Source organism: Epinephelus fuscoguttatus, linkage group LG7 (genome assembly GCF_011397635.1).
Source record: "Epinephelus fuscoguttatus linkage group LG7, E.fuscoguttatus.final_Chr_v1".
Classification (NCBI taxonomy): Eukaryota; Metazoa; Chordata; class Actinopteri; order Perciformes; family Serranidae; genus Epinephelus; species Epinephelus fuscoguttatus.
This window is the reverse complement of record NC_064758.1, coordinates 8865069-8892975: the sequence shown is the minus strand read 5'-3', so window position 1 is coordinate 8892975 and position 27907 is coordinate 8865069. Positions and strand designations below refer to the sequence as shown.

At 42.2% G+C, this 27907-nt stretch overlaps 1 protein-coding gene across 1 annotated transcript; it reads left to right on the top strand.

Annotated features, from left to right (window-relative positions):
- The first annotated feature begins 31 nt into the window (after positions 1 to 31).
- pard6b (par-6 partitioning defective 6 homolog beta (C. elegans)) lies at positions 32 to 26948 on the top strand. The gene is made up of 3 exons (XM_049580637.1): positions 32 to 419; positions 1840 to 2062; positions 20826 to 26948. Exons 1-3 carry the CDS (start codon positions 357 to 359, stop codon positions 21761 to 21763), a joined length of 1224 nt encoding a protein of 407 aa, XP_049436594.1. The 5' UTR covers positions 32 to 356; the 3' UTR covers positions 21764 to 26948.
- The last annotated feature ends 959 nt before the right edge of the window (positions 26949 to 27907 follow it).

Below are 27907 nucleotides of genomic sequence, written 5' to 3'. Positions count from 1 at the left end.
GCTCTCCAGGCACGCACACACACACACACACACACACACACACACAGAAAGAGGTAGAGTCATTAGGCTGAGGTAGCCCCATAGACACAGTGTATAGTAGTGGTGTAGCTACATTGGCAGCAGCAACTATGAGAGGAGATAAGTTTACAGGTTGAGCTAGGCTGGTTGGCAGCCTTTGTCGCATTCTTGGAGGAACAACACGAACCGTGAGACGTCGAAGAGTCGTGGGACAGTCCGTGTAACTGGAACAATAAGTGGTGGATACATACGGTTTTTGGACGGAGAGCAGCGGCGGCGGCAGCAGGAGCAGGGCGAGTGTGTGAGTGCTTTGGCGGCGGTCCCGCTGCTAGCGAAACATGAACAAAAACCACCGAGTGCCGAGCAACCGTTCTCTGAGTGCCGTGGAGGTGAAGAGCAAGGTACATATGGAGACTCCTCTGTCTGTTTTTTTACCCGCTATTTGTACTCTTAGCTCTCTTCGTGATGATTACTGAGGCTAATTTACGCTAGCCTGCTAACGTTAAGTGGCTTGATAGCAAGTTGTGATGTCGCTCAAATTACACAGATTGAAGCTAAAGCTAAACTCGCCAACACAGGTTTTATCACTCTGACTAGCTCGCTATACATAAAAATGTGACGTTAACCGCGTCGCAGTTTGATTGTAAGTTAATTTGAGTAAGTTTGAAGGTGGAGGTTATCGTCAGCTGACGCCGCAGTGAGCCAGTGTCACCTGTCACAGCCTCCTCCGCCGCTCCTCCCTGCTCATGTACCAAATATTGACTCAAAGTTTGAGGCAAGTTTTCGTTTCAGAATAACCCCATGGGAAGTTTACACAAGTTGCAAGACGTTTATGTGAATTTAGCCCGGTATGAAATGCTAATACCTGGTTGTTATGCCATTCACCTGCGCGTATAGGTGTCATACGGCCTGCGACAGGCTCATTGCTCCTTCCGCGACAGTCAGTGTCCTCAGTCCTCCAGCCTGTGGCATGATGACACACACATGCAGAGGAATGGGACCTCGGGGCGCTTTTTACTGCTCAAAACTAGTTTTTAGGAACTGCGTATGTTGACACAGACTGTGAACTATTTGTGTGAGTCACTACCTGTATAGTTAACAATAACAAAGTACGTTTCCCCACGTAGCTACACAAAGTAATAAAATACTTTTTTCAGCTCCTTCCCAAAGCGAGGAGTCCAGGGTCAATTAAAATGTTTTGTCTACTGTTATCCTAATGTGGCTACTTATCAGAAACAGGCCCGGGACCTGTTTAGTCTCCCAACCTATAGTTAATATAATTCTGCTGATGCATAAGATGACGAGTGTCCAGATTGGCAGTGAGTTGTAGATCATCTTTTGTCAGCGCTGGGCAACAGTAACCACAACACTTGGTACTACTCATCAACACCACCGATGGGACACTGGACTCTATCTCAGCCAAACAGTTGCCTTAAGATCAGGCATCTGCAACCATCTTCTGTCAGATGGCTTGACTAGACAGGCAGTCTTGAATATACTGCATACATAAACACAGATACATAGAGATAGCACACATCAGAGTCCACATTAATAATTCATCACATGTGGTGTGTTAGCATGTCCACATGGATAACAGACTCTTGCATACAGCCTACGGTGGTTTTGAAATAAGCTAGGCTACCAGAACAGTGTGTGCTTATCAGACACAGCCCCAAATCTCAGACCCTTAAAGGAAATGGTTGCTAGCATTTTAGATTTCAGCTATCTTCCTGTTTATTTGCCTCTTAATTAATCAGTTCCTCAATCTCTCGCATGTGTGTTTGTACAATTGTGTTCATGTTCCTGTCTGCTCCATCGCAGTTTGGTGCAGAGTTTCGTCGGTTCTCGCTGGATCGGTCGAAGCCGGGCCGCTTTGATGAGTTCTATGGCCTCCTGCAGCACGTGCATCGCATCCCCAATGTGGAGTTGTTGGTGGGCTATGCTGACATTCACGGCGACCTACTGCCCATCAACAATGATGATAACTACCACAAAGCCATCTCCACTGCCAGCCCTCTACTCAGACTGTTCCTGCAGAGGAAAGGTAAGCACAGAAGAAGTGTTTGATCAAAGAGTCTCAGTTTCCACCTGTTTGTTGGGTCATATCTTCGGAGTCCATCTTTCCTATGGAAATACAAACACAATGTGAGAGCTCTAAATACTAGAAATATGGGATATACTGTTGAACAGAAACAGACAGTTATAACAGACAACAGTATCACCTTACCTTGTCAGTTTTTCCAGCTGTACGGTGCTTAAGTATTTGTCCTGATTGAACTGTCAGTTCAAGCAAACAACTCAACTACCTTGTTCTTGAGCTATGCCCTTTAGTGTCCCTTTCTGACCCACATAGCTAAAGGTCAGTGACCTTGCTGAGAAGCAGTGTGTTCCCAAAGGCAATCTGTCTGCAAGGGCTGAACAAAGCTAAAAAAAAAGGTCAACATAAAGAGCAAGGAAGGGTAGATTATTTGCTGTTTTTTCCACTTCTCTCAAACCATCATCTGTCAAACTGCCCAGGGGTTACTTGTTCGATTAGGATATCCTGTTTCTTTGGCACGGCAGTCACACGTTCACAGTGTGTTTTTACTGTGTGTGACTGCTGACAAGTTCAACACAAACACTTTTTGTCTACAATACTGCTGCTGATTATTACTTCCTCGCTGGCTCTGGTGTAACCACTACCAATAACTATTATAATTCTTGTCCTGTTAATACAGTAGGCTATAGGGTATCGCAGGCAATTCCTTTGTGTTTTCAGATGCTGGGGGAAGTAGTTAGTTGTAGCTCTGAGAAGTTTCTGTAATGTTTGCTCATGAATGTAGTTTGCACATGTCTAGGGATTAGCATAAAGCAGTTTTTGTCAGACTACATGTATAAAATCTTGATTGGATTAATTTTTAAAGTGCATCCTTGCTAATGAGTAGCTGAGTGTGACCTGTTGCATGCAGGGAGGAACCCCGGGGTCTGTGGGCCGGGGTAGGTCGGGCCGCGCGCTCTGTTGTGTTTAAGCTGTCTCGCTGTGCCATATGACCCTATAGAAGCTAAGCCACTTTGTCAGGAGGAGATTAGTGGGGTCACTGTGTAGCGCTGCATGGGACTGTGTTTCAATTACACGCCCCAGACACTAGCCCCACGCTGAGCTCACTGCTGCTCACACACACAAAAACACAGTAAAACACAGTCATGCAGGCAAGCAGGCATCACGCATCAGTCTTGCACTCACACATGCACACTGCCTTGAAAAAAAGAAAAGGCTAAGACACACTAATGCAGCCACAACCCCCTGTAGACCCTGGGTTTCCCTCCTAATTTTGTCTACCCCCCTTCACCTTACTGCTAAGCACCAGTTGGTTCCAGCTTAAAAGGCTCTGCAGTGTGTGGATGCAGCAAATTTCCAGATATAGATCATTTATTATATATCTGCAGACAGTAGTTATTATATCTAGTGATGGCTCTACAGTGAGTATAGGCTTCTCAGTGTTGAGGAGGAGAGGTATGTCAGGCCAAGGGCCAACTCAGAACCCTTTAAACACTGAATGCTGTGCCCTGTTTGTTTATGTGGAAGTATCTCACATCTTTGAAAGCTGCTCTCTTGGCAACATGATGCCAAACTGACAGAGGATGACAAAGGATTTTTGGAGTTTTTGAGAAATTGTTTTAATGATAAGTCCTTCATGGTCCTGTATGTTGTTATGGTGGTATCAGCACAAATGACCCCTCACCTGAAGGAGATGATCCTTTTCTAAGATCCTCCTTTAATCAGGCGAGTCAAGTCCAAACTCTTTAATGTTATCAGCAGCACAGGTGGAAGGTCATAGTGCAAGTGCATGGGGTCATAGTGGGAGGGTCACACTTAGGCTGCGTCCACACTTATACGTTTTCGTTTTAAACACATGACTTTTGTCACCTTTACACTTAGTGTCTACTCGGCTTCAGCGGTATCTGTTTTTTCATACCTTCCTGAAATTTCACCTGAGTATCCAGTATATAATGGTATTTGTGTGTGGCGCTACCCTCCCATTAATAAATAAACAATATAAACTCACAAAAAGAACGGTTATACCCTTACACCAGTTTCAGAGAGATACAACCATGCACCTTCTGACAACCATGCACCTTCTGAATACAAGTTTCTCTCTTAAAATGAACTGAACTGAAGACCAATGTTAACATAAGTGACTTGTTAACTTATCATAAACCAGACAATATTTAAACTCGCCAGAAACAAAATTAAACTCACCAAAGCCCTCTGTTTTCTTGTTTGTCCTTTAGTTAGTTAGTCCAATGATTCAACAATCACCAACCATCAGAGTTAGATGTGATGATATGCTGTTTTTCCCCACGGTCTCTCTCTGTTGTTGCTCGGTGACTGAATGTCCCACCTGTGGAGAATGATCTCTGTCGACGAGTGACGTTCACCATGCAAGCCTAGTGTCCACACAACTCTGACTTTTCAAAAACTCTCAAAAGGAGACCTTTGAAAATGCTGCTGAACCAGTTGTGGTGGGAAAATTTGGGGTTTGCTTTTTCTGTTGGATGGGTAGAAAGCGAGACTTTTGAAAATAATAATGCAGACACCCATGTTCGCTTTCTGATTGGGTCTCATCAGTCACAGTGTGTCAAGAAAAAAACATTAGAGCTAGGCTTAACATCATATACCTTTCGGGATTTTATCTATGATGGATAATGCCCCCGGTACCACTCTAATATCTCGCCCAATTTGCTTTGCAACGACTGCCAATCTATTTTCTGCCGCCTTGACTGCCTTTGACTTATGTGTGACTTTCAGTAACAGCTCCACACTATTGTGGGTCCAAGCAAATAAATCTCTTGTCTTACTTTTCGTCATTGCTGTTCTTCCTATTTTTTTGTAACTAAGCACCCAACCACAGAGTAGACAATCTGCTTCCTGTTTACACCGGCACACACATGCCCAGTGTAAGTGAATGGTCATGTGGTATGCATTTGCAGTGTTAGTATGGATGGAGATTATTTCTGAAACATGCTAAAATGATCAAGTGTGATGAGAGTGAGGAAAGTGCTGTTTTAAACTGAAAAAGTTTTAGTCATACAGTCACAAAGTGGCTTATAATGCCATTCGACTGCTACTTTGTCCTTTGAAACTGTGACTGAGCGATTATGAAATGTCTTAGATGGTCAGTGGTCAGACGTGATGTGATTGGTCATTATTGCATAAGAGCAGGACTTCAGACAAGGCAGCAGTATGTGAGCTAAAGTTTGTCACAACTTGGCCTTCATGGAATACAGCAGTGAAAGCTTATAACAGATATCTGAGAAATATGTTCACAGCTAATAAAAACAACACTTAATCTCCTGTCTCATTGATTGTAAACAGGTTTCCGACAGACAATTTACGTTGACATAATTTGCGTGTGTCTTCTAATGAAAAGTGTCTTGTCGCGGCACAGTTCAGACCATGTGTGTTATTTGAGTTTATTTTTGGCGGAGTGTTTTATTTGTCTGGAAGACTAAATCCTATGTGTATCCAAGGCTAGGTGCTCTGAGTGTTGTTCATTCATTGATGGGCAGATGGTTCGATGGATGGATAGAGGGGCGGATGTTAGGCTGTGAGTGTCTGTTGTTGTATTGTTGTGGTCTGGTTCTTGAATAATGCTCACATTGTTGTTGTTTATGCATCAACGCTACATCACTGACCAGCCATTAACGTCGTATTGTTTCACTGCTGAAAAATGGGCTAAGTGTTTGTGCCTGTGTGTGGACGACTGGACTCTTGTCTATGTCGGTCATTTTTAAAACTGCTTCAACACACACCAATATAACTCAACAGCACCAGGGATCCCCTACACCCCGCCCCCTATCCCCGAACAATGTGTTGATGATTATTGAGCTGGCAGTGAGGTGTCCACTGTTTACTGGTTGTCATGGCAGCAATGAAGAGGCCCGTTCATAGGTGGATTAACAGAGCTTGAGTCTCTATAAGCTCTGTGTAAATGGGCAGTGTTGTGGTCATTTAGTCATGTTGAAGACAAAACAGTCCACTTAGTAATACGTATAACATAGTAATATTTTTTGTGCTTGTTGTCATATCAATGGCTGTTGTTTTAGGTGCTGACAAAGAGCAGCTTTTGCCGGCTTTGGAGACGAGGCTGTTTCACTTCTGTTTTTTTGCAAGCCCTCAGTCAGTCTGTTAGTTGATGTTTGTGGCCCATCAGCCAGAGCAAATATTCTCATTTTACAGCTAATCAGTGCCCCAAAATATGTTTGTGAAAATGTTTGAGGTGAGAAACATACAGTGCAGTAGCAAAATCTTGATTAATGTTTGATCAGGGCAGCCCAGTTTGACAGTTTGACCGCAGTTTACGGGCAGTGATTGACATGATTGACAACTGCTTTAGAACCTTGGCTCTGATTGGTTCATCTCTGTGCGCCACGGTAGATTATATCAGATGCCATTAGAGGAAATATGAAGAGGAGGATCGGCATGTTTTTTTTCCACACACTATTTACCTCATATAATACTGTGTGGATGTAGTGACACTTTAAGCAAAAAATTGGCAACTTTTAATCGATTGTTTTAGTAAACAAATAAAGCCAAACATTTGGTGATTTCATGCTTCTTTATTGTGAGGATTTGATACTTTTCTTTGACAGACATGTAGCTTTGGATTTTTGGACTGTATGTTGGATAAAACATATCATTTGAAGATGTCACTGTGAGTTTTAGGAAATTACACAGGGCATGTTTCACTAATTTGAGACAATGTATTGACCAAAAGATTCATCAAGAAAATAATGAATAGATTAATCGATAAACAGAATAATTGTTAGCTGCAGCTGTATATATGTTAATGAAAACCAAACACAAATAGTTATGATTAGGATCGTTTATGATCCAAGCAAAACTGACACTGGAGAAACTGTGAGTCACAGCCAGGTTTATGTTGATTGGCTGTACTCATGGTAGTCAGAAGAGATTGAGTGACGCCATGTTTGCTGGTATCAGTCATCCAGAACGTTTGCACACACACAACATACACAGCGTTTCTAGGTTGTCATCATTGTAGTGGGAGCAGGTATCCCTTTCGGGGCGTGGGTTTGTTTGATGACGTTGCTCATAACTCACACAGTTTCACTCCTGAATGGCCTGTAACTCTTATCCAGTAAGGTAGAGGACAAAGGAATGAAGGGGGACAGGAATGCTTGTATTTGCGTATCCCAGCTGGGACTGCCTTAGCAATTAGTAACCAGAAGCCCATGAATCATCCCGTCAGTGAAAAGGAAATGTACAGTGTGAAAGTACAACACGGACAAAGTCTACCCACCCTGCAAAGCAAGCGTTACAGCAGGATAACAACAGCAGCTCTATGTGTGATAAGCAATGCACTGAGTCTAGTATGTGAGCCGCAGTAGCTCAGTCCAGGTATTTGGGTTGCGAACCAGAGGGTCGCCTGTTCCAGTCCACGTCTGGACCAGATATGGAGCGTGGACTGGTGGCTCCTGCCAGTTCACCTCCTGGGCACTGCCGAGGTGCCCTTGAGCAAGGCACTGAACCCCATAACTGCTCGGGGCACCTGACCAAGGCAGCCTCCTCACTCTGACATCTCTCCACTTTGTGCATGTATAGGTCCTGTTTGTGCATGTGTGTGTCTTTCGGACCTGTGTGTTAATGACAAAAAGAGTGAAAAAATTGAATTTCCCCTCAGGGGGATTAATAAAGTATATAAAATTTAAAAAAAAAAAAAAAAAAATTAATTAATGAAAGAGAGACGCTGTAGGTGCATGGTGGAAGAGATGGGGCGAGAATGTGACAGTCACACAGAGCCAGATAGAACAAGGAAGACAGAGTGGTGGAGAAAACGATTTGGGCGAAAGAGACATAGCATAAAAAGTCAGAGTAAGTGAAGATGCCACAGCATGTAAGGAGGGAGAGAGTTATACTGTGAGCTTGAGATGAAAGGATTAAAGTGAGAGAGACAAAGCACTGGCAGGTGTAATGGATAAAACACAGGAGAGGGGCAGCTGTAAAAAATAATAGAAATCAGCCACCCCTGCTTTAGATCTCAAGTTTGCCACAGAGCATTAATTATTCCCCAGGATGCTGCATGTAATGAGTGAGGGAATGATGGATTCACTGGAGGAGGAATGCGTGGAGGAGGGACATATCTTAGACCTAATAAGAGAGATGGAAGGATGAAAGGGAGACAGAGTAAACAGTATTAAAGAGGGAGTAATGTATAAGGCATTGTTTAGGCAAGGCATGTAATTAGAGATGTGGGGAAAGGAGAGGGAGTAGTGTATGTGTGATAGGAATGCAGCAAGAGGGAGAGAGAGAGGAGGATAGTGGGAATAGTATTAGTGAGGGAGGAATGCAGAGTGAGGCCCAAGCTGGGGAGGGTGGGAGAGAGAGAAAGAAATAAAGAGGGAGAAAGATGGAGGAAGAAAGAAGCGAGGGAGGGGGGCATTTTGGGTGGAATGTGGCCAGCCTCTGATCACGTCTGCTGGCTAGATTAGTCAGGACAGGAGGCCAGACTGGACCCTCGGCTCCAGAGCCTGGCTCCGTCAACAGGGGGTAAAGATGGACAGAGAAAGAGATGGTGAACAGTCGAAGGAGAATGAGGGAAAGAAAGCGGAGAGCCAGAGAACATTTTGAAACAACAGAGAGCGCACAGCCTGGCACGCTAAAACCTTACTCTGTACCCTTTGAAACCTGGCTGGATGAGACTTTATGCAGGCTGCAAGACGATGGAGGGAGGGTGGCTGAGATGGAAGAAGAGAGGGGAGAGACAATGGGAGCCCAGGCTCTCTGTTATAGAGACTGTCAGAATTTCTCAGCTCAGAGTTGGTAAGGGAAGATGAATGAATAGACGGAGGGAAGGAAACGGGCAGCCTCAGACTGGATGAGAAAGGAAGGAGAAGCAGCACTTTGGACCAATGTGGTAAGAGACAGGGAGAGGTGAAAGGGAGGGTGAGGGTGAGGCAGTGGGCAAACTGGCAAAATGTAAGCAAGAAAGAAAGTGGACTCTTAACCACTGCATAGCACCATAAGAGAGAGGCTGAAAAACAAGAAAGACGGTGGGGGGATGGAGGGTGGGAAAGGTAGGGAGTGAGCTGTACAAATGCAGCTATGGAACAGGAAGGAGTATATACCCCGGGCTCCAGGCTAGGACCTGTTAAAATTTCATGTGGTTGGCTTCATGCATGTGCATGATCATCATTATCATTGGTGCCCCTCTGGCACTTTGCGTCCTGTGCACAGTGTGTGATGTGCATGTACATGGTGGTGGCGAACTTTAAGAAGCAAGAAAGGAGAAAGCTGGTGAAAAGGGAGAGACAACATCAGGTTCTGATTCAGATGCCACTGCAGGCAGGGAGAGACTGACTGAGCCAGTGAAGAAGAAAAATGATCAATGTCAACCACAGTGTCACACGACTAACTTGTTTTTACTTAGTATATCTGCGTGTGTGTGCATGTGTATGACATCATGTGACAATGTGGTTCTTGTGGCAGCTATGGTAGCGGGAACTACCATGGAAACCGTTTAGAGTATTTTGCCAGGTGTTAATATGCCTGTCTGTTGGTCTGTCTGTGGACAGATTATGTAAAGATTTTGAGTTGCAACCGTGCCAAATACAGTCACGAAACTTTACCACAGGTGTGTGGTTGAGATCAAAGTGAAAGTCAAGTTTGAAAGTAGGTGTGGTCTGAGCAAGGGGGCTGGAAGTAGGGGGGTAGGAAGTAGAGAAGGGACTATTGCCCCCTAGCCCACATTTGTTTTAAGTTGCTGATCACTGTTGCAAGATGGTCTATAGTTATGTTTTCTTTTAAAAAATTATATAATAGAACATAACCTATTATGTCAGCCACTGCTCATGGCAGAAAAAACTTGAAACTTAGATTGAATTATTTACAAATACTAAGTCAAGTCATGTTGTACCAAAAAGGGCTGCGACCAAATCAAGTGCTGGTGTGACCAACTGAAGAGTTGGTTGCCTTGATACTGATTGTGTCAGGTGAATGTGTGACGTGCTGTTACAGAGATTGTTGAACTTTGTCAGCTTGGGCCTCTGTCATAAATGCCAGCCAATATATTGCTCCTTATACTGTCTCATAGCTGAAACAAAGAGTCTTATTTTTGGCCATTTTAGTTTATGTCACTGGGTTTGAAATTGCTGTGCAAGAACAAGGATGGTAGATTTTTCTGAACAAAGAAAGGAGTCCTGTATTTGTATTTAAAATGAAAATCCTGAAGACCTAGACTGAAAGGTGTTCATACAAATGAAAATCACCAGAGACTGGTGTTAGTTTCCACCCACACGTGAAGTTGAATTAGATATACATCAGTAATTAGAGGTATCTTTTCATTTTGGCTTGCGAGCAGGCAGACGTATTTCTTTCTGATTTTTAATTAAAAAGCGTTCTTTCTGTCCCCTGGGCTTGGTGCTACAGCGATATTGATATGAAGCGAGATAACTGATATGCTTATCTGTGAATTTCTTTCAGCACACCATTCCAGCATATTTGCCCTGGCTAGCTGAGCACCACAGTCAGCAGGCTCTGACATGCAGCTCCCAAACACTGCTGTCTAACTACTGTCACTGTTTGGAGTTTATTTGCTCGTTTACCATTTTATATTAAAACTGTTTGTATGGTTTTTTACACTGGTGTAGTTTCTCAAATGTGCAACATCGCTTTAGCTACAGTGCGGCTCAAAGTTTATCTGGGTACTGAGGGATCTGCCTCAGTGGCCTGATCTAACTGCAGGTTGGCTGTGTTGTCTTGCAGAGCCAGATGTTGGAGGCAGGACAGAGCCAGAAGCACACAGTCCGCCTGCTTGTCCCTCCCCTGCAAAGTCCCTATTTAGACGAATGAGCGACAGGGTTCTGAGACTAGACTTAGGTCCCCCCTGCCCACGTGCCTGCTCCTCCCTCCCGTCCTCTCCTCTATCCTCCCCAACATCTAGTCCTTCCTCTCCCTTGTCCTCCTGGAGGCGACATATAGCTGGACTGCGTAGAAGGCTGGGTTTATCAGACACAGATCTAGCCACCTCATCCGAGACTCACCCCCCTCCCTGTAACACGGTTCTGAAACATACACCCCAAAGTGACCTGCCCCTGACCTCGACCCCACCCTGTCCAAAGCTCAAATACAGCCTCAGCCCGCGGCACATCCCTGCTTCAGTCTGCATGCCCCACGCTGACTCCTAGCGTGTCTCAGTCCCTCATCAAATCCATACTTGTCCTACCAGTCCTGGTAATCCAGCCACAGTCCTAGACTAACCCTCATGTCCAGATGCTACATCTACTGTCCCAACACTAGCCTCAAAGGGTCACTGAGTCCTGTGCTTGATATACCATCATTAGTAGTAGCAGCAGTAGCTTTAATAATGACAGCTTTAAGTGAGAGAAGATTTCAGCTGGACAGCTATAAAGAAAGGGAATGATAACAGAGGCAGAAAGAGGAGAATCTGCAAGACCTAGAGGGATGGACAGAGTTGGAGAGACAGAAAAAGGCTCCTAAGAGATGGACAACACAGACTGAGAGACAGATTGAGTGAAGGACACAGGGGAGAAAAGTGGGAGGGTGAGGAGGAGAGGAGGCACTGCAGGAAGGAAAGAGGTGTCTATGTCAGCACAAAAGAAATTGATGGAATTGCTTCATAATGCAGACGAGAAGCACACACACACACACACACACACACACACACACACACACACACACACACACACAGAAAAGTGCTGTACATGAGTGTAGACTGGCAAATAAAATGTATTAATTTTGCATCAACCCCAATTGTAAGCTGTGTTTTGTAAACAGCAAACTGCTACATTAAAGCTGGTTTCCTTCTACAGTGTAGATTTTAGTTTTGGTATGTTTTGATAAATGGCTGCTGTCAAGACAGAGGAATAAAGCAGTACTGATGAGCGTAATAGAGAATTCATGAGTTAGATTATATGAGGAGGCCTAGAAGCAGGCTAATGTTCATGACTGAAGTCTTTTGAATTATGGATTTAATAAGTAATTCCTCAAACTGTCAGCTCAATTACATATCAAGTCTTCGCTCCAGCTTGCCTCACACCTCTGCAGGACTCGACAGCATCTTTCTTCCCCAAACACGTCGACATGTCTGTGTAGTTTTCTTCTCTGTTTCCTTGCCTGTTACTGTTGTGTCCTTTCCTCTCAGCACTCTCCCTTTGACCTGCCTCCTTCTATTTCTTTCTCTCTGTCTTATCAGCAGCATTAAGGCACTTTTATCTGGGCTGTGCCAGGGAGGTATGCTCACCGCACCAGGAATAGTAACCCTCCGGGAATTTACTCCTTTGAAAGTTTCTTATCACCTCCTCCTCCTCCTCTTTTCCTTTCTCTCTCTCTCTCTCTCTCTCTCTCTCTCTCTTTCTGCAGTGTGTATTTGCTGTATTTCTCTCTCTCCTGCCTGTTTTCAGTCTTCTGTTTTACACCACCCCTGGTTTTTCTCTTCAACACAAGTTCACTTTGACACACACGTACACTCCCCCTCCTCCTCCTCCTCCTCCTCCTCCTCCTCCTCTTGTATCGTTCTGTGTCAGGAACACCGTGGCACCGGCTGTGTGGTGAACGTCCAGGCTTGTCATCAACAAACCTGACTGTTTCCAGCACAGCACAACCTTCAACGGCTTGATGTTTTCTCTGTGTTTTACATTCTGAGATTCTTGAGATATGTGTTATGTTTGGATACAGAAGATGGGTTTCATGGACAGCACTTATTCATTTTAAACAGATAAAGACTCGTCCTTTGCTTCTATCTAGAGTTTAAGTTATGCATAGGGCTGTGTAGCATTTTAAAATTACAATACCACTACCAATATCTGTACTCTTAAAGTGATACCAATAGCGTACTTCATTTGGTACCCATCATGTGAATGGAAGAATTCAGTCAACTACTTTAATTACTTTAATTTATTTCAAATGTTTTGGTTGCATCTCGGGATGCTGAACCGCCAGCCGTTAAATACACTGCACTCAACTTCACCACACTACAGACTGTATGAACTGTAGCTGCTGCTGCAGTGGGCAACCACTCATTACATTAAATGGAAGAAGGCCTGCAGTGATTGGCTGCGAGCAAAACCATACAAATACTGTAGAAGTTACATTTCGGCTGGTCAAATCTGATTTATAGATATTTGATTTAATTATAGGTAGCAATAATGATTACAGATATCTTCAATTAAATTTCCACGTGTTGAAAAAGGAGTGGGGCTATTGGAAAAGTAGATTTCCCATTTCAGATATCAACAATTGCATTCGACATGTCCAACATATCAACAAACCATTTTGGATATGCAGGCATCATATCATCAAAGTACTTCAAAGTACATTTCACATATGTAGACCAAATTAGCATATTCATTTTAGATATGTACGTACGTCATTGATGATCTCTACAATGACATTTTGACAGGTGGGAATTCCTGTTTTGATATCTAAAATTCAATTCTGACTAGTAATAAAAGGAACCTCAAATTTAATTGTAACTAGTATTAATCTAATTTTCAGTGGTTACAATTGTATTTCAGATTTCTCAAATGCAATTCTAGATACATTCTTACTAGTTTCAGTTCTATGCCCACATATCAATGATTCAATTTTGCTTAGTCAGAATTTCATTTTAGGTAACTAGAATTCCATGTATAATATCTTAAATGTAAGAACATTGCCACAAGTAAGAATTAAATTGTTGATATCAACAATTGACATTTCCACCAGTGAGAATTGAGTTGTAGATATCATTAATTAGAACTGCAACTAGTCAAAATGACATTCTGGATATGTGAACTTGAAATTATAACATGTCAAAATTAAATCATACATATCTGTCATTGAGTTTGTCAGTGGTTAAAGTTGAAAAAGTGTAATTAAGTTACAGATATCTACAAAGAACATTTCCACTTGTAAGAACTGAATTGTTGATATCAAGAATGACCATTTTGACAAGTGAGATATGAATTGTAGATATCTTTCATTAGAATTGCTACTAGTCTGAATAAAATTATGGATGTATAGGCTTGAAATTCTAATTCTAATTCTTCTTGTCTAAAAGCAATTGTTGATATGTACAATTGCTACTCTCACTACTGATTATATGTCCAAAGGGCTTCCCATATTGTTTGACTGGAGAAGTTTCGACACTACTTGGTACTGGGTTATGTTGGTCGATAACTTAGTGGTATCAAGTACCGAGTACCCAGCCCTATTTATGCATGTCTCTGGTCAAAATATTAAACCATTTATTTCAGAGATGAATGTATCAGTATGTGCTGAGACCTTGTTCGTAGTGCTCCACAAGCACTATTGTTTATTATACAGGTTTAATAATAACTACAGTAGTGGTGAGTTATGTGCCATAAAATGAAAGGTTGTACTACTTTCACATTCATTATATCTCTCCCAAGAGCCACTGCATAAGTACCTGAAATATAAATGTGGAGTCAGAGAACTAGTAGCATTCGTAGTAGTGATGGTGGTAGTACCTAATGCCTGTCATGTAGCTCCTTCCTGATTGTGTTGTCTCATCTGGACGCGGTATCAGGTTTCCCTGACGCAGCGCCGGGCGACAAGTACCAGGAAGTAATGGGTTGTTGGTGTCACTGTTGTCGTCAGGAAGATTATGTTACGAGGAAAGCCAGGGCCTTGTCATCCTGCATCATCGTAATTGTAATGCTAGGTAACCATGAATGTAGCTGTCACTGAAGAAGTGGGTGTAATGAGAGTGTAAGAGCAGGTGCATGCATGAGTGGTTCTAGAGAAGGAACTGATGTCCACTGAAAAAAGTGTGGCTCTAAAGATGCACACTTGTGCCATGTTATATATTTGATTTTTAAAGCATACACAAATTATTCTTATGAGTAAGAAAACATGTCTGTAATATTTTCTTGTTCAAGATAAGTAGTTAGTGTCACAGACAGAGATAATAGTGTGGTTAGCTGTGGCGTGTTCCGAATGGCTGCAAATACCACTTATTCTGAGCCATTTACGTTGGCTCCTTTAAAGCCAAAGTCTAGAGTTGAAGCATGATGCATCCAGAGAGTGTGAAGAATAAAGTACAGAGGAAGATGATGCGTTCAACCAATGAATGCCAGTTCGCACAAGTGCTTTCCTCTCCTTAGGCTGAGTTGTCGCAGTCTCTTCAATGTCAGGATAGAGATGCATTAGTTGTTCCCTCTGTGTGTGCTTGTGCGTGTGTGTTCGTTACATACTACAGAGAGGAATGACTAAGCATCACTGCATGTGTCCTCGCTTGTGACGGTGTGTGTTGGGTTGTCATTTTCTCCTCCATTGCTTTGCTTCCTTTGCTCCTCACTGACTCCATTCAAAGTGTGGGAAATCAAAGCAGCCCCTGCATAGTTGGAATACCTAACCTGTGCCGAGCCATGGCAAGCGCAGGGCTGGGGATTATGTTTTTATTCAGGGTTTGTGAATCATGCCTTAAGTATGATGCTGACTGATACACTGCAGCTGTACCTTCTATCATAGTTATGGTCTGAGGAGATAAGCTTTGACAGAGGTAACTAACAGAGCTACTTTAAGGCATATTTAACGTGGGTCGGTGACCTGCAGTTAACCTGCAGTAGTGAAAGGGGTACTCCAGTGATTTTAGCATTGCCCTTCATCAAAGCTGGGGGACTCACAAGAGACGGATTAAAACAAAAAAGACCAAAATCAAGGCAGCAGAGGCTGAGATACACAGACTTTGCAGTATGGGTCAACTCTAAAAACACTAAATCCTACATTTCCCCCATCTTTTTATCAGACACTCTTTGTATGGTAAAACTCCCAGGCCTTTCAGGTAGCATGCCCCCAGTTTATATCACACACTTTGCGTGAGATTTTCTAGTCTCCATGCCCAAACTGAGTTTAAGCAGAGGTCATCACTGTGACATAATCGGGTTATTTTCTCAGACTCGACAGAGCTCCTCCAACGCCACAGGGCTGCAAACAGTAGCATAGCACAGTTTACCTCCTACAGTAGTCACCTCACCCAGTGTTACATACAAAGCCAACAAGCATTTATACTACATCAAAATACTTCAGTACAGGCTACATAAAAAAATCCTGCCATAATAGCACATCCACTGTGTATTTGCACACTGTGTCAAAGCTTGGATGCTACTATATCAGAGTCTAGGGTGACTTAAAAGAAGAATTAAAGAGTCACTCAATCAGTCAGCTGATGTTAGGTTAATAAGCTAGCTAACCACAGCAGGTAAAATTTGTTCGTGACAGTTGTAATTTCAGTGATCAAACCAATGGTTGCAAGCTAGAAATAAGAAGCCTACTTTTGTTTACTTTTGTTTGAAATCAAGCACCAATTATTTAAAAAAAAAAAGTATTTTTTTTTTTATTTGCCTTTGTTATTATTATAATCTGTATATGGCAAGTGGGAATGGGGAGCTTTGCAGGTGAAGCAACAGTAACTAAGGATGGGTGGAGCTAAACAAATGGTCAGCTGATCTGTATCTCTTAAATGGGTGGAGTACCCCTTTATTGGACAGAGAAATGGCATCTTTGTTTGCTAAGGAAAAGTGGAACTAGTGCATGGTGAAAGAGGACACTATAACAAGTTCTTCATGCCTGCAATGATTTGTTGCAAACTTGTCCATAAACAGCCCTCTCAAATCTTAGCATTATGAAACCCTCATAGTTGGTCTCTGATTTCATTCAATTAATCGTTAGCTAAACCAGCTGCATACCTGCAGCATACCTCAGTCATGCCTCATGTATTTACAGAACACAAGGGATTAAAGGTGAAGTTATATGTGCAGTACAGATGCAACCTTTCAACTGCCTAAATAATGACATTAGCCAAACAGCTTTCTCAGTGGCTCATGTTCAGATATGTTGGCTTGCTAAGATCAGGGTTGTCCAGTTAAAACCCACATTCCAAAGTCTGGTAGCGGGTTGTTGCCCGTTTGCTATAATTGACCACAAGCACCATTCTGTGCTAGCCAACTGTGATTATTGCACTGTTGGCTTTATTGATAGACCACTGATGGTGCTCAGATATTCCTATAATGCAGCGGAGGTCAAGCAGTTATGCATGTGTCAGTACAATAATGTGAAATATAATTGGACCAAACTGGATAAAAATATTTGGATTTTAGAAATTTAGAACAATTACATTTTTATAAATAATAAGATGGCACTTATTATTTTTATAAATAATAAGTGCTATCCATGATAAGATATATCATGGATGGCACGGTGGTGTAGTTGTTTGCACTGTCGCCTAACGGCAATTTCAAAACTGCCGGCAAACTTCTACGTGGAGTATTGGTGTTCTCCCTGTGTCTGCGATATTTTTTTTTCCCATTGTGCATGTCAGCCTTGTGATAGTCAGACGTCCTTGCCAGGGTGTGCCCCAACCCTCGTCCAAAGTGAACTGGGATAGGCTCCAACACCTCTGCAACCCTGAATAGGACAAGTGGCTGTGGATAGTGACTGAATAAAAACAAACATATATAGCTTATCCATTTACTGTATGTACATATATGAAGTAAATTAAAAAAAAAAGGAACAAGTGAGTGGAAACACATGCAAAATGATAATGTAGGTGACCACCATCATATTTCCAAAAATAGATTTATATGAAATTAAATGTTACGGTTATTTGACTGCAAAGATTAACAGGGTAAGCAGCTGAGAGAATGGATGGAGGTCAATTACATGACTCCGAAGTTTACTGTTGATGGTTTTTGGTGGCTTTCCCTTCTTAATATAATGTTAAATTAGAAATTTGAAACATTTGATGGTAGATTTTCACACAACATGTTTTGGAGCTTTGTATGGATTATATCAGTCAGCAGTTAATACCATTAATTACTTCAGTGGTTGCTAGCTAAATTAGTTCATTTTCTATGATGTATGAGTTCCAAGTCTTAAGGCCAAAACACACCGGCGGCGTCATTGATGCGAGTCAAGTGCCGCCCCCAACACACACAAAAAGCGTCGCGCTGCGGGGCGTCAACCGGATTTCTATTGCACTCTCCAGTCCGCTAGGCTGGGAAGTACAAAATAGCGCTTTTTCAAGGGCAGTGACGCTGGAAAAATAGGACAAGTGTAATGTTACTGGTCCAGAAGTTCTCTGTTAAGTATTTGTGTGTGCCATGTACCAGCCATTTACTGCTCATTTAGTTGTCTTTATGCAAACAAAAGTTTGAGAGTTTGTTATATCATCCAGCATTTTATTTTTAGTGTCACTGGGACAACTGGGAAAGTATTATTCTCAGCTCTGTGTGTAAATAGAACAGTGGAAACAAAATCAGGTCATTTGTTCTTTAACAAATGAGAAACATTGAGTATTTATATTGTGCCTTGCCTATAGGCCTCTGTAGCCAATTAGACGAGAGAGATAGAGAGCTGTGCGTCTGTGCTCTAATGAGCTATAATGTAGCTAGAGTTTTTCTGGGTATTGGGTCTCACAGTGCTTCTGTTCATTAGTATGAACTAATTTCATACTAACTTAGGCATCATCACTAACCATGGATAATCCTTATAGATGCATTTGTAATTTGTGTGTAAATGAACACCTGCTCCTGTGTGCTTACATATGTTGTTTTGCTGAGTGGGCTCATAAACGCTGTGGTCAGGAAGCTGCATGCTTATACCATTTGCCACCAGAACAGCATCTCTTTGTGGTGTGTGTGCGCCTATGAGTGGCCCTGAGGGACCTTCTTGTTCTCTTTGCTCAACTATAACTCGGTTGTCGTGTCTGGCCTTTCATATGCTGGAGATGGAGGGATGGTTTAGGTGAAAAGAGGTCTAGAAAGAGTGAAATAAGATGTGGAGCATCGCCTCCTCCTATGCGAGACTGCACTGCAAGAACAACCCTTGTGTCAGCGATAGAGGCAGACCTGTGTGTGTGTGTGTGTGTGTGTGTGTGTGTGTGTGTGTGAGAAAGTGCTTTGAAGCATCCACCTGTGTGCCCTTTTTGCATAATGTTCCTCTTTATGACAGTGTTTATATGCATGGCAGGAGCAAGGCATTCAGAAAGTGCAGTTTGAACATGAACAGATTCTGAAACTTTTGTTAGCATTTTGACCTCACAGACTCTTACTAAAACTATTGTTGATTAGATTTTCTCGTTGGGAGTTGGCCCCTAAATTCAGAGCTGGCAAAGATAGAGAAAGTGTGTATACACTAGACTCGTGCCTCATGGGAACTGAAACGCGAGACTGCCGCTCTTTCTCGAGACAGTTGATCCTTTGTTTTGGTTTTAGAGATGGAGAGGGGAGTGGTGGGGTGCGTACCTGTCAGAACCTGAGAGCCTGAATCTTTATCAGCCACCTGAATGGATATTTGCCCAGATTACTCTCTCTCTCTCTCACACACACACACACACACACACACACACACACACATTCATACTCAAAGAAGACAAGCAGGGGAGAAGTATTCAGTGTAAGAATGCCAGCGCTTTATTTATAGAGCACTTTCATCTAAAAACAGAGTTTTACAAAGTGCTGTAAAAACATCAGAAAGTGAGGAATGCAATAAAGGTGAAAAAGTTGAAGACATATTCAAAAGAAAGATTTTGGAAAATAACCGCAAATAGACAAAAACCTGGATAAGGGACTGACAAGAAAGAGAATGAAAGTCACAAAGATGTTAATGTTTAGCTGTTTGTATTATGCTGGTTAACTATTAGGGAGCCAAGGTCTAGTTTTTCCCTCCCTTACCTGGCCAGCCCTTGGTCTCTAGTGTTACAATCTGCCATGTCAGGTTAAAGTCTATAGCAGTGTACACACTTCCTCCAAAAAATGTACATAAAAAAGGCCGGGTTTCAAGGCATCCTGGTGACTCATACACCTAAAATGTGACCATTATATGCTTCAATCAGTTGCAAGTCAGAAGTTGATCATTCCAACTCAGTATTCCCGACTTCTGATCTAAATGCATTCCAGTGCATTTCATTCAAATTCTCATTCAAATAACATACAACAACTCAAAATTGTGTAAACGGGTGCCGAGCATAATAGTGTTAACCACCACAACCAGTAGTATAAAGTTGCCCGAGTTAACGACTTGAATGACAGCTCCGTTTCACTTTTACATGTTCAAGGTAGTTTTTTTCCAAGTTCTGGGTACAATGCATTAAACCATGGATTGGTTCATCGTGTGACCTTTTTTTGTTATTTCAAACCTACTCTGTTTCTTATTTGAAACAGAAATGCTAAAAAAACTTAACAGGAAGTTTGACTTTTTGAGAAATATGCAAATTTGCCTTCTAGCTGAGCATTGGATGAGAAGATCAGTACCACTCTCACATCTGTCTGTTAGATATAAAGCTACAGCTGGGAGATGGCTAGCTTAGCTTAGCATAAGGACTGAAACAAGGAAATAGTTAGTCTAACTCCCCTCCTCTCCTCTCCTCTCCTCTCCTCTCCTCCTTACCATATGTTAGTAATTTGTCAAAAAGTGCCGATGAAGGGCTGTGAGTAAGACTGAGCATCCGTCTGGCTGCTGTGGCATTTTGTATCAGTAAGACCTGAGGGGAGTTCTGAGGATCAGTGTCTTGTGTGTGTTCAGCACAGACACCCTGCAGCGGTGCCTCAGGCTAAGAGCTGCTCTGTTGCAAAGCATTATTCACTCCTGAAGCTACATGATGCAACAGAGTGTCAGCCTGAATACCCTGATGTGTAATTAGTGTAGTATGATGATAATGGAAAATTAATCAGATTTTGTTAATGTTTCTCCTCTTTGTTTCTCTCTTCCCTTTCTGTCTTCTCCATGCCACATCTTCCTCCTTTGTACTTCTCTGTCTCCACTTCCTCTATCTTTTGATTTGCAGAGGAAGCTGATTACACAACATTTGGTACGGACTCGCTGACCAGGAAGAAGAACACAGTGCTTTCAGCGGTTCTTCTACGGCCTGACACCAACAGGAAAAAACCACCAGTGATCATCAGCCTGCCGAGGGACTTCCGCCCCGTCTCCTCCATCATCGATGTGGACATCCTTCCTGAGACACACCGACGCGTTCGCCTGTACAAACATGGTCAGGAAAAACCGTTGGGCTTCTACATCCGTGATGGCTCCAGTGTGCGGGTCACTCCACAGGGCCTGGAGAAGGTCCCAGGCATATTCATCTCTCGCATGGTGCCTGGTGGGCTGGCGGAGAGCACTGGCCTATTGGCAGTCAACGATGAGGTGCTGGAAGTTAACGGTATCGAGGTAGCTGGAAAATCTTTGGACCAGGTGACGGACATGATGATCGCTAACAGTCACAACCTCATCATCACCGTCAAGCCTGCCAACCAGCGGAACAATGTTGTTCGCAGTGGAGGAGGAGGAGGAGGCACGGCATCCGGTAGCTCGGGACGCTCGTCAGACAGCGGTGCCAGCTACTACGGCTACTCATCGCACAGTGGGGTTGGTGCTGCGGCCTCCATGCCATCACACATCATCCAGAACTTCCCAGTTGGGGAGTTGGAGAGCGACGAGGATGACGAGGACCTGGTGATCGAGGCAGGGGGTGAGGCTGAGCCCATCAGACGCGCCCCCTCCAACTATAGCATGCCCTCGCTGCCTCGCTACGAGCCACACCTCAACCTCCGCACTGCCGCCACCTCAGCCTCTGCCCTCTCTTTCAACGCCAATGGAACCCTGCCAGCCAGCGGCAGCAGTGGATCACTAAGCAACGCCAATGCCACTTCAACCACACCGTCCCCAGAAAGAGCAAATGAGAGGCGGAGTCTTGAGGAGGAAGGCACTGTTATAACTCTGTAGGCATTCACACGCTAAACACTGGAAACCAGAGAGAGACAAAAAATTCATACTTTTATTCACACTTGTGGGAGTCATGGATCAGCTGATCAAACACGGGAATATCCTGCACCATCATACAGCGACTGTACCTGAGAAGCACAATGAAAAGTGTACATACTAAATCACAATGTACATCCTAACATTTACCCATCAAACACTGCACTCCATACTTTACATGCCAATGACCACGTGTGTGTGCCATAGTGGTGACGCCCCCCTCCCACCTCGCCAGTACACAGAAAGTGTAGTATGAGTTTTATGCCCTCCACTTCATCTCTAAACCACTACATGCACCTGTTTTAAACCTGGAAAATGTTTTTACGCTGAGCTTCCACAAGAGAGCAGAGATGAGACTCCCAATCATCAGTCCCATGAATAGATGAAGATTGAAGTCCTGTGAACAAGTTATTCCACCCAGTGGCGTCCTCAAGGGGGTTCATGGCCCCCTAATATAGTTGCTCCTCCCCCTCACTGGCCCTCCTGCGAAAATAATTGGAGGCCAACACTACTGTCTTAAAGAAGCTGTGGAAGCTGCGTGAAGGTAGTACTATCTTGTAGGCAAAGAGCCAGTATACTTCAACAGCATAATTGAATTTCTGACTTTCAGGCTTTTGGTTTTAGTTGCCACCCCAATATTTTCAGTGGTCCCATCTGGCCGGCCCTATGAAAAATTTCTGGGTGTGCCACTGAGTCCACCCCACCATTACAAACAGACATTGAAGCTCAAGCATTTGTTGACAATCTGTGGTTGTTTTTTGCCTCGTCACCCCACCCCTGCACCACACTCTGACCGCCTCCCTTTCCCCAGGTGACCACAGCATTCTTTTAGTAAACGGTTGCGGTACTTTCCACACAATTCAGTACAGCAACAGTCGACCAAGTGCTGAGATCTGCAATAATACTGTATTTTTTTTTTTTTAATTGAGGAGAAACCACCGAAAAAACAAGTCTGGGTTCTTTGTGTTGACTCAGATGCTTTAAACCATGGATGTTAGCGGTTCTTCTTCTTTTTACCTGCTGTGTTAATGACTGATAATGAAAGATTGATGAATTTGGTAATTTTTGGGAGCAAGTTTTAAATATCCCTTTACCACCAGGCCTGTGTTTTATATTATTTGAATGTTTCTGTTTCATTTTTAACAGTACTTGTACCTCACAGATGACTGTATGACCAGTTTCCATCTGACCTATTGGAGGTTTCGAGTCACTCGAAAAAAATTGCTCCTAACAGGAAATGAAACATACTAGAATTAATTTCATATTTCCTTCATATTGCACTCCCTCTCCCTTCCACGACAAGGGCTATTTCCCCTGCTGCATGTGTACAAATGACAAAATGTGAATGTGATTTAATATGTTTTGTTTGTTTGTTTTCTCCCTCTTCATTCTTTCTGGACCGTGACTCAATATATCGTATCTTAGTGCTGTACAATATATTCATCTCTGTAGTTTTCTAGCCAGAAGTTCACTTGGATGTGTCCTGAGACATTCACATATGAAAAGTGTTCTCTCCAGTATTTCTGCACCATTAACTTTTTTGTATCTTCATTCTTATTGAATTAAATTAATGGTGTACTAGGAGAGAATATAATGTAACAACTGTGTTAAGAATGCTACCAAATGACTTTGACTTTTGGGCCTAAATGGCAGATTGATAGCTGGACTGTAACACTGTTAGCAAGTAGAGCTGCAAAAAAGAGTTTAAATGAGTGATGCATACAGTTACGAGAGAGAAACCACCTGTATCTCAAAAATAAGACCTGGTTAGATTGAGTCATATTTAAACAAACACACATTGCAGGTACACTGGGCACAAACTGATTCACGTAGTGTATTTAATAAAGGTGAGGCAGGTCTGTGTTATGTACAGTATGTTGGCATTTCCATTGCAGCTGTTCCCCTGAGCAAAAAAAAAAAAAAAAAAAAAAAAAAAGACTACCTGATTAGGCCTAAATTGGAAAATTCAAATATCCATTTTTGTGTTTTCTTGAAAGCTGCACTTTAGAAAAAAACCCTTATAAGCCTTTTGACACTTATTTGTGACTCTGGGCAGTATAAATATAATTGACTTTGCTTAAATGATTTTTTGGCCGTGGACCTAGTCAGCCTGGACCCTTTTTTCCCACGTTTGTGTTTCTAAATTGTCAACATGGGCGGATTATGACACAATGGGCCCCTGGGCCTGGACACGTAAAAGGCCCCCCTACACCCCCCCAGGCAGGAACAACATGCTGTTGTTTGTCCCTGCAAAGTCCAAGTCCTTCTGATGATCTGGGCATTTACACTCACTTGAAATGTATCATGATGGGTTTTTTTTTCTTGTGACATTTTTCAAGTAAATGTATAGACTATTCCTTCATCATTTTTGGGACTTTTGGGGCTCTGTTATTGAATGACCAAGCCATTTGACAAGAAATGCGAAGTTAATAACAGTGACTTTTTGCAGAAGTTACGCCCATGACTATCGAGAGAGACCGCTCCAGTCACAGCAGCAAAACAGGCTGCAATGTAATTCCTATGGGCAATTGTGTGCTCAATTTACATCGATTAAAGTGCTTGTTTTTGGCACTGACAGGTTCAGACTGTTATAATAAGTGTCTGACAACATTACGGGAAAGTCCTTACAAGTCCTTTTGCCGGTCTGTGTGTTAGTGGGTGCGGTTACGTGATGGCTTCTCATTCAGAAATAAAGTTTTTCAACGTAGTTTACATGGGAAATATCCATTCGGAATGAGGGTTTACATGGGAGATCAGTTTAATCACCTTCATTTGGGTCTGCGCAAGGTTTGGGGCAGGGAAGGTTTCTGATTGGATAGGGGCGGGGCGGATGTTACGTGTACCGGAAGAAAACACTGTAGTCCTCGCTCCGGATAACAAGATGCTTGATGTTGCCGTTCTTAGTGCCTTTTTCGGGCTTGTTTTGCTTATATTCTTGAAGCAGCAGTACAACAACAACCATGTTCTGCTAATACTTCGTTTGTTAAGGAGTGCTGTGTGAGTGCAACGAGTCCGACTGCTCTATCTCAGCCCGTTGCTATGCATGCTGTATACGTCATTGCGCCAGAAGGGCAAGGAAACGAGCATGCGCAGAAAGAACGCAATGGCCGGAATCGGGTAGGAGGTTGTATACAAGACAGAAAAATTATTCCATTTGTGTTCTGAAAAGGAATATTCCACCCCTGTGCACCTGATTAGATTTTCTTTAGGGTTGGATGTTTTTATTCAGGTTGAGGTGTTTACAAGGAGCATTTCTATTGGGGTAGGGCTTCCAACCCGAATGCAAAAGGAATACATGGCTCCATGTAAACGCACGTATTGTGACCAAGTCTTGCTCAAGAAGATTCCTTGTCTTGCAAGAGGTGGCGTTTTGCAAGAAACACAACAGTGGAAATGTTAGTGAGAGGTGGAGAGAAACAGCAGTTTCTTGTGTTGGAGTACAGAAAGTGTAGCTTAGTGTTATCTACAAGATGTTCAATGTCATGGCTGAATATTTGACTGGACAACATGGAAAAAATCCCTGAGATTTCAGAACAAGAATTCTTGAGCGAGACTTGGTAACGCACACCAACAAACAGACCGAATCATTGAAAGGTAAAGAAAAACATTTAATTCCTCTCTAATAATAACAATCACATCCTGTCAGTGGCAAAACAAGCACTGTTGATGGACTTAAATTGATGGTGCACAAATGCCTGTAGGGATTACATTGCAGCCTGTTTAGCTGCTGTGGCTGCAGCTGTGTCTCTCAATACTGCACCAATTTTGAAAAGTAGTTGTTTCTATTAGTCATTTAAGCCCTGTTCCCCTGGGACTAGTATTACCTGGGGATCTCTGCTAACTTCTAATAATTGCGGAGGTTATCTGTAATCTCGTGTGAATCTGCCATGTCTGTAAATTGTCAAGTAAAAATTCCACTGCAAATTATCTACCATATTTTGCCAAACACAGAGGTCATGTGATGCTGTTATTCCTGTGCGAATGCCCCACACCAAACACGGATGAAAGGGGGTGTAATCTCTAAATCTCATGCGGCCCCCAGGTAATACTAGTCCCATGCAATTATGGCTTTAGACACAAAAACATGGGAAAATAAGGTCCAGGTTCAAAAATAAAGTTTTCATTTGATCTGAATTCACCAACAAGTTTTCATAGTGCAGCTTTAAATTGTAGTTGAGGGTCTTTGCACTTAAATCCAATTAATTTGCTGATGAAATCCCTCAGAAAGGTGTGCTCTGATCACATGCCATGAAAACTTTGTCCACAGAAAGAAGTAAATCTGGTACTTTCAGTACCTGTTCTTGAAGCAGATCCATAACATTTATTCTAAGTATGTACATGCTGCTGCTAACCGCCTGCCTGAAGTGAGAGCACATGTCTGTTATTTCTCTTATTGATTTTCAGCATTTGCTCTCTTGCTAAAAGTGATACCACTGACTTCAGCACAGATTTTATCTCACTGGCGAAAACATGGTGGACACACACACACACACACACACACACACACACACACAAAGGCACTCTCAGTAATGTCTAATGGCTTCATCTGAACCTACATGCACTTGTTATGAAATACAGTACATTCATATAGCTCACCATCACACTAATGTTCACCCTTTGTAGTTCTATTTGTTTGAATATCTGATGAGCCTATCAGGCAGTGAAAATCTATGACTGGAAACCAACACACAGGTCATGTGTGTACATCCACTGTTGTATTTCAAGCTCTATGTATAAGGTACTGTCTTTTTGGCCTTTTATGGTACACACAGTGCTGGTGGGATCCTGTCGTCTTTCATTCCCAACATAAAACAGTAATGAATGGTACTCTGAATGGAAGACTTTTAGAAATCAATGTTAATTTATTTTCTTAATTTCTAACTTTACCACAGGACACTGGGATTGTAACCACAGCGACATTATTTATTCTCTAATCATGTGTCTGCATATTTTCTTCCTTTGTACACATTTTATGACTTTATTTTTTATAACTGATATGTTTTTGTTTATCTGTGATTGTTGTTTTGGTCCTAAATCTCATGGTAGATGTTTTTGCCCAATAGGAGATGATTTCAGTGATTTTAGTGTTCTGGCTGAAGCAACAGGAGAATCTGTGCAAGACGTGACACTATTTTTTTTTTTTTTTTTTCATACTGTGAATTATCAATATTATTTTGTGAAAGAGGAACAGTTGTGTTGGCACAACCTCAAAACATGCTACTTTGCTTTGAGTCAGATTTTTTTTTTTAAGTGATCGAGCAATGATTTTTGCTTGCCAGATAAATCTTATCGTATAGATTTGTAATGAAGATTGTCAGTATTTTCATATCGATGCTATATATGATGTACATTTTTATCACATTTAATGAAAAATGTTTTAAGATTCAACTGGAGATGTATGAGTAAATAGATGTAAACCTGTACTTGCTGATTGGAAGAGCTGGATAAAATAAACTAATATGTAGCAATCTTCATTATTTGTTGTCTGTCAATGTATAGAAACAGCTGAGAATGAAAATGTCAGTGCTGAACCTGCTCTTCGGTAGCACATGAAGTATTATAGGAAAAACGGGGTTAGTCGTCAAGCTCTTTATTTTTATTTGAACCCCTCAGGTGGGAGTGGAGTGATCTTTTTCTCCTTAAAAGCTTATTCTGATTAAAATATATGAACTGTCAAATATGTCTTGTACACTTGTGACATTATCTAGTCTTTAAAACGAATTTAAGAATTTTATTTTGTCAAAATGTTATATTGCATTGCAGCAATCTAACCAACTCATGCATCAGGAGACATTAGCAGGAAAAATCACCCCTATAAGTGCATTTGTCATTCCGCATTAATAACAAATGAAACAAGAAACAATACATGTGACGACTAATGCTGAAGAGAAATTATGACAAGCACCCCTACCTGTGATTTTTTTTTTGCCAGCAGCTAAGCTAACAACCACATGTTGTAGCCTAAGAAATTATAGCTCTCCCTTCATATTGTTTAATGGTAATGATTATTTTATGATAAACCCATTGTGTAAAAGCCTAGAGGAGAAACACAGAGGAGCTAGATATTACCATTTTGACATAAAAAACACTTAAGATATTTGTTCCAAC

Bases quoted from the DNA above. Each gene is read 5' to 3' on its own strand.
- pard6b (XM_049580637.1), top strand. From the start codon at position 357: ATGAACAAAAACCACCGAGTGCCGAGCAACCGTTCTCTGAGTGCCGTG. The intron at 420-1,839 runs GTACATATGGAG...GCTCCATCGCAG, and splicing joins CCGTGGAGGTGAAGAGCAAG to TTTGGTGCAGAGTTTCGTCG. The intron at 2,063-20,825 runs GTAAGCACAGAA...TTTGATTTGCAG, and splicing joins ACTGTTCCTGCAGAGGAAAG to AGGAAGCTGATTACACAACA.